Source organism: Equus asinus, chromosome 30 (genome assembly GCF_041296235.1).
Source record: "Equus asinus isolate D_3611 breed Donkey chromosome 30, EquAss-T2T_v2, whole genome shotgun sequence".
In the NCBI taxonomy this organism is placed as follows: Eukaryota; Metazoa; Chordata; class Mammalia; order Perissodactyla; family Equidae; genus Equus; species Equus asinus.
Window position 1 is genome coordinate 23,213,618 of NC_091819.1, and position 6,886 is coordinate 23,220,503.

Here is a 6,886-nt window from a genome sequence, read left to right on the forward strand (position 1 = left end):
AGGGTGTGTAGGAGCATGTGGGAAGGGTGAGCCTTGAGTGTGAGTGTGAGGGTGAGTGTGTGAGCATGGCTGAGGGTGTGTAGGAGCATGTGTGAAGGGTGAGCCTTGAGTGTGAGTGTGTGTGAGGGTGAGTGTGTGAGCATGGCTGAGGGTGTGTATGAGCATGTGTGAAGGGTGAGCCTTGAGTGTGAGGGTGAGTGTGTGAGCATGGCTGAGGGTGTGTAGGAGCATGTGTGAAGGGTGAGCCTTGAGTGTGAGTGTGAGTGTGAGGGTGAGTGTGTGAGCATGGCTGAGGGTGTGTAGGAGCATGTGTGAAGGGTGAGCCTTGAGTGTGAGTGTGTGTGAGGGTGAGTGTGTGAGCATGGCTGAGGGTGTGTAGGAGCATGTGTGAAGGGTGAGCGTGTATGAAGGTAAGGGTGAGCATGTATGAGTGTGAGCATGAGAGCATGCGTGCGTGTGTGCGCACCTGGAGTCAGTGCAGCAGTATGAACAGAAGCAGTAAAGTCCAGAGAAGAGAGCAGAGTGTGGGTACTGTGGGGCCTCAGACAGCACTGGCTCAGGGGTTATCTGTAAAATACTGAAAAGCTCAGACAAAAGGCCCAGTCAATCAGGATGTCTGGCCTTCTGTAGACAAAATATCAGTATCAGGTAACCAAGTGATTTTTGACCCAGTGAGCAGAAGTTTTGGTGTCACAGACAAGGCTCCACCATAATAATCTGTACAAGAGAAAGAAAACTTGGCTTACCATGCAAGCACTCAACCAACAGCTCAAAAGTCCCCAGGATCCCATAATTTCCAGTTGGTTACCCACCCTTCCCCCCCTAGTCTCCCCACCAGCCTCACGTGATTCAGAGAGCGAAGCTGGCGGGGATTTCTCCCTGGCTTTGCCGTGTGGGTGTCTGAAAGCCTGTTCGGAGGCGGCAGGTAGGCTGGAGAACAGGCAGGCCTCACATCTACCTCGGGCCCTGTTAGCTGACTAGAGAATGCTGCTCATCCCGCTGCTTTCTCAGTTGGCATCCCTCTCAAAAATGAGAAAAAATTATCACCTGTCATGATTTATCTCCCCTTTCACTCCCTTCCAGACAAGAGCCCTTTTCAAACATCAGGACAGACAAACTGTTTTGAGCAGCAGCCAATACGAGCTGCTAATCCACCACTAGAGAGGGCGAATGGAAAGTTGGAGAACAAAATTGCAGCAACTTTGGCTGTACCGGCTACGCTTCAGGGTTTAAAAAGCAAATGGGAGGAACGGAACAGAGGACTATCTCATTCCCCAGGCCTTCAACTGTAGGCAAGCAGGCAGAAAAATCCAGGCCACGCCTTCAGTGAGAGGCTCTCCACCTGCCCTTTACGGCCATCCCCTTCCAGGTGGACCATCCCTCCTCCGAGGTGCTGTACCCACGCCTGAGGCCCACGTCCCGGCCACAAAATGCCTGGCTGGTTGGGGCCAGATTTTGCATACACATTTGCCTCCTGATCATCAGCGGTGTTTCATGAAAAGAAATGCCTAGTCTTCAAAAATCGACTGTGATTTCTGAAGTGGGAGTCACAGAGAAACACGCTCTGAGGTCCAAAATGCCTTAGGACGTCGAGTAGAAATATAAAGTTCTCAGTTGCTGTGGTTTAAGTCACGGAGGTACAATGACTAGCATCTGCAATTCAAGATGGCATCGGAAGGCTGCCTGCTACAACAAAACGCAGACTTTCCCACGGGGCCGCACGGGGACCCCTTGCACGCTGAACTAGGAAATTCCCCTTGCTCTGGAAAAGCTAAGAGAAAGTCCAGACCTTTTCAGACGTGCTAGCTTCAACTCTTACATCTTCCGTAAGATACTCTGATCCTCCTAAAAGTGAAAACAGTCTAGGGCTGAGATTAACTATGTCATAGAAACAAACTCCTGTCTACTGCCACGGCCTGAGCACAACGTCAGTATGGTGAATCCAAACAGATGAACTTCAAAACGTACCTAAATGTACCTATACCCGCCGAGACGCACAGCCATTAGGAGGTACCGCCTACTCAGGCGATTCAACCTAATCTAACATTCTGTTATTGAAGAAACCAGTGGCCTAGCTCAAAGCACGGTTTTCATTTGAATTCATACATCAAACTGTATCTTAGTCACTCTGGCCCCACAAATAGTGCAATGTCCCGACTTAACTTACTGAGGCCAGGTGGTTCTTCACCCAACAGAGCCGCCACAACCACATCTACAGGTTTCAGGGCCCTGTCACAGAATCACATCACTCATTTTCCTGGCCTGTTAGTACAGACTGAGTTCACTCGATGACATCCAAAATGAATCACAGAATTAAGTGTTTCAAATGATCAGACAAAAACTACACTCAGCAGCTCTGTTCGAAATACTCGTGAATGCTACCTTCCCAAGAAGCAAGTGGTGACCCACTGGAGGTACCTTTAAAAATTGTTTTTGAAGGTGTGCATGGAAATAGCCATAGCAGCGACTTGGACTCTCCGTCCACGTTGCAAAGGGCACGGTCAGGGCCTAGGCACCTCCCCAGCAAACACCCCTGAAGAGAATCATAAATTGTGACTGCCCCAGGGCCCTGGGCAGAGTCTTCAGAAGGACTCAGTGGAAAGTAAGAAAAACAGGGGCCACATGGGGCATGAAAGCAGTACAAGTTCTAGAAAAATCTCAGGGCAAGACTTACCACTCTGGGCTTCTGCTGGTCCAGGGTATGCAGGAAGGCGGAGTTGGGGTCCAGGCAGCGCTCAGGGTCACTGGAGATGTCCTCCTCCGAGTCGTCATAGGAGGAGGAGAAGCCGGTGGAGGAGGCAGAGGAAGATGACAGTTTCCTCAGGGGCAGGCTGCCCCGAGGGCTTCCTTGCGCCTCCTCCAAGGTCCCATCCTCCTGGGCACCCATGTCTGTAATGATGACGGCAGGTATACTGCCCGGGCTGCAGGCCTCTCTCAGGGAAGGCTTGTCCTTCTGATCTGGGGAGAGCAGCTCTGGGCTGGGGTGGGCGTCTCTGTCCTGCGGCTGGCTTCCCCAAGTCTCCTGGGATTGTACCCCTGTGCCACACGTCCAGGCCAGACTGGCTCCCTCCATGGGGCCGAGCCAAGCCCTGGAGCTCCCAGGCTGCACCCCGACCCTGTCCCCAGGAAGGCAAGCAGGTTCCTTCAGGTCCTTTGCCGATACCCAACAGGGCAAAGGCTCCAGCATCCCACCAGAGGGTATTGCGGCCTCCACCTCCCTGGTCCCCGGCTGCGAGGAGCTGCTGCCCCCAAGCAGACCCAGCGTCAGAGACCCTTCATCCACTCTGTTGGAGCACTGCTGAGGCTCCCCGACCACCAGGGCCCCACTCTGCACCACGTCAGGGCCTACCACGCCCGGGTCTCCCGGTGGCCTGAACCAGCTGGGGGCCTTAGAGGGCTCCAAACTTTGCTCATTCACAGTCCTCCCCTCTGGCTTCTCGCCTGCTTCAGGCGCCCCGGAGCCTGGCACGCCACAGGGCAGATTTCCTTTCTCCACCTTTCCAAGGGGCTCTCCACCGCGGGGACCGCCCCTCTCTGAGGCTGGTTTTGTCTCACTGCCCAGAGACTGCCCCTGAGTCTCGACCAGGGCCTCCCGGGGGTGCACACCCCCAAGCTCGCCGGCCCTCTCAGACCGCTCCATGAGGGCAGGGTCGTGTGGACAGTGTGGTTCAGTGGATGTGGCTCTCACTGCCACTTCTGTGGTCATCACTAAGTCCATTCCCACCAGCTCCAAGGCGGGAGCTTGGCAGCTCGGAGTTCCCAAAGGAGGAGAGACCCTCTTGTCGATTTCCATAGCTATGGGTGAGCCACAGTGGGGTCTGGCAGGACCCCCCTTCTCCATTCTCACCCGAGAGGCTGGGTCCTGAGCCCCTGATCCTGACTGGGTGGCCAGGCCAGGAAAAGGTGCCACTCCCTCCTTGTCCTTCGAGAGGCGTGGGCTGGGGACCCCTCCTCTCCTCCTGGAGTCGGCCTCCGAAGTCTCTGGACATTGCTCCCCCCAGGACTTTGTCCTTCGTTCGTCGCTCTGAGCCAGGACCCTTCCTGGGGGCTGACTGCTGCTGCGGAAGGGGCTCGGGGAGGGCGAACGAGCCCTGCCCAAACGCGGGCTGCGGGGCGCTTGGATGGCAGAGCTCTGCGCCTGGATGTGCGCCTCAAACATGCCCACCTTCTGGTTCACCTGCACGTTCTGCAGCTCGCGCTGCAGGATTCGCAGCTTCCTCTTGGCCTCTTCTGGCCCGGGAGGGGAGAGGGTACCGGCGGTCACCACCTGCTGCCCGTCCCCTCTCAGGCGACCCGCCCAACTGGGGCTGCCCACGCTGCTGCCGCTGCCGCTGCCGCTGCTACTATTCAGCCTGCGCCGGCCACTCCGCCAGCCCCCGGGGCTCCCGGGCTCCTCGGGCGACAACGACTCGGGTGGGGGGAAGAGGAAAGAGGCGCCTCTCCCGGGGCTGAAAACGCTGCCGGGGCTCAACACGGCCCTCCCCGGCGGCGGGGGCGTCTCGGTGCTGTTGGGCCGGGGGCCGCCGCCGCTCTTCCCCTGGTTGGCGCTATTCATGATCACCAGGCTGTTGAGTGCATAGCAGTACATAGCCATAGTATTGGGTCCGCCGCCGCGGCTCCCGTTCCGGCGCCGCCGGCGCCGCCGCCGCCTCCCGCCGCTCCCGGCTCAGCCTCGGAGGCCCGGCGGCCGCGGCTCCGCGCGCGGATGGAGTGGCATGGCCCGGGCGGCGGGCGGGGGGCAAGACCGGGCTCAGCCCCCGCCCAAAGCGCCATAAACAACAGCGCCGCTGTGGAGACACAAGGAGAAAAGTCAGGACCCCGGGAGAGGGAGAGTCGGGGACCAGGACTGCCCTGGCCCGCGAAACCCCAATCTGCCGGGGACGGGGTGCCGTTGGACGTCTCACCGACAGGGATGGTGCGGCTCGACACAAGCCCCAGGGGCCTCAGTCGCCAGCGCGGTTGTGGGGGCGCGTTTCCCGAGTGCGCTCCCACCCCTCACTCCAGGCTGTGATGCGCTTGGAGGTCCCTTCCAATTCCAAACTCTAAAGATTCGTCTCCAGAGCCACGCGGACGGGCAGGGGACGGGGACGACTACTTGCTTTCTAAGTGTGCAGTGTGCGGGGCGCGGCTGACTCCGCTCCCCGCAAGGGTGAGGACACCCCATCCACCGTCTCCTCGGCCCAAGCAAACATTGGTTATAGCGGGTATAACGGGGCAGCCCCCGCCCTTGGACTTCAGGATCTCCCCGCTCCACCCTCTCTGGCCATCAGGCACCGACTTGGAGGGAACCTGTGCAGGACCTGCCTTCCCCCAGCCGCTGCCTGCACCCGGGGCCGGGAGGGCGCCTGCGAGCCTGCCTTTTACCTTCTGACCCTGGCCTTGGGGCCGTGTCCCTCCGCCTAGGAAGGCCTGGGAACGCTGCGGGGCCAGAGCCGGGGCATTTTTCAGCGTTGGCCTTGTCGCCAGTCCCTAAACAAGTGTGTTTTGTGAGTGTGGGCGCGCCTGCGCGCGCTGGGGACCGAGACGCTGCACGTCCCCTGTACCGGAACCAATACTCGCCGCCCCCTGCGGTCGCCCCCTGCGGAGGGGTGTGTGTTTGTGTGTTTGTGTGTGTGTGTGTGTGTGTTCGCGCGCGCGCGCACAGCGACTCAGCCCTCCGCACGCCGGGTGCCCCGGGACGCGCGGCTGCCCCTGCGGGTCCGGGACCCGCGCCCACTCGGAGGAACTCCAGGGCGTGCGAGGCTGCAGCCCGGCAGGAGCCCCGGCTCTGCAAACCTCCCTGGGGCCCGCGCTCGAAACCCCGGGGAGGAGCGGCCGAGTGCACGGCTTCTCTGCATCCTGAGCAGCCTCGCCCGGCGCCACCGGAGCCGCCCGGCGCCCCGAGCCGGGGGACGACCGGAGCGCGCCGGGGGAGGCGGCGCGGAGCCAGCAGCCCGGAAGGCGAGCAGGAGAAACGCCGAAAACTCGTCTCTCCCTCCTCCGCCTGCACCTCGACTCCACGCCACCCCCCCAAAATCAAACCCCCTTCCCCGTCTCCCCAGCCCACCTCTCTGCGCTTTTTCAGAACCCGGAACGCTCAGATTCGCTCCAGAGTGGAGAGCGAGGGGAAAGGGTTCAGAGGCGAGAGCCATTAAAAAGCCACCAAACTTACCTGCAATTTCTCAGATTCCCGGGTCCTGTGCAGACTACATGGCCCGGGGACGCAGACCTCGTAGGAACAAGATGGCTTTAAAAGTAAAAAAGTTCAGAAATTATTTCCTCTCCAAGCGATGGAAGACAAAAAAGGGGAGCGCGAAAGAATGGAAAATGCTCCTCGGCAGGGGCCGGGCGAGCCGGCCCTGCACGCCCTTCTAGGCGGTGGAGATACTGCCCCTGTCAGTGTCTGCTCTGGCTACTTCAGTGTTTGTTCAATGTGCGATTAAAAAAAAAAAAAGTTGGGGTGGGGGGGAGAAGGTTGGTGTGGAGGAGGGAGGAGGGAGAAGGGAGGAGGCGGGGGCTCGGGGGAGGAAAGCAGGAAGGAAGTTGTGAGCCTGTCTGGGGTTGAACTCAGCGGAACAAGTTTTTCTTTTCTTCTTTTTTTTTCTATTGCTTGGCAAGACCGAGGGAGGGAAACACTTAAAAAAAAAAGTTTCCATTGTTAGCTAACAAAAAAAAAAAGCCTTTTAACTTCTGCGGGTTAAAGATATACGATCCATTTTCCACCCCTCCATCAAGCCTTGCTGATGCCTAGCTTTATGAAACTATTTTTTGAAAAATGTTTTTAATAAAGTTTTGAGTGTGCATTTTAAGCAAAGCAGATCATGGGGACCTTTTTAGCATGTAAAACCGGCTAAAGTTCTACATAAACGGTTTGTGTTCTTGTACACAAATATGCAAATTCAGAGAG

The 6,886-nt window shown here is 58.1% G+C and overlaps 1 protein-coding gene across 2 annotated transcripts in view; it reads right to left on the reverse strand.

Annotated features, from left to right (window-relative positions):
• The window catches only part of ITPKB (inositol-trisphosphate 3-kinase B), a 98,488-nt gene extending 92,069 nt beyond the window's left edge, over nt 1–6,419 (reverse strand). The window contains exons 1-2 of one of the 2 annotated variants that reach the window (XM_070501706.1): nt 6,152–6,419; nt 2,675–4,787 (exon numbers count right to left, since the gene is read on the reverse strand). In XM_070501706.1, coding sequence (XP_070357807.1) covers nt 2,675–4,594 — 1,920 coding nt within the window. In that variant the 5' untranslated portion in view covers nt 4,595–4,787; nt 6,152–6,419. Of the gene's footprint in view, nt 1–2,674; nt 4,788–5,364; nt 5,509–6,151 lie in introns of those variants that run through there. The other variant, XM_014865113.3, reaches the window with a different exon arrangement.
• Between the last annotated feature and the right edge of the window lie 467 nt (nt 6,420–6,886).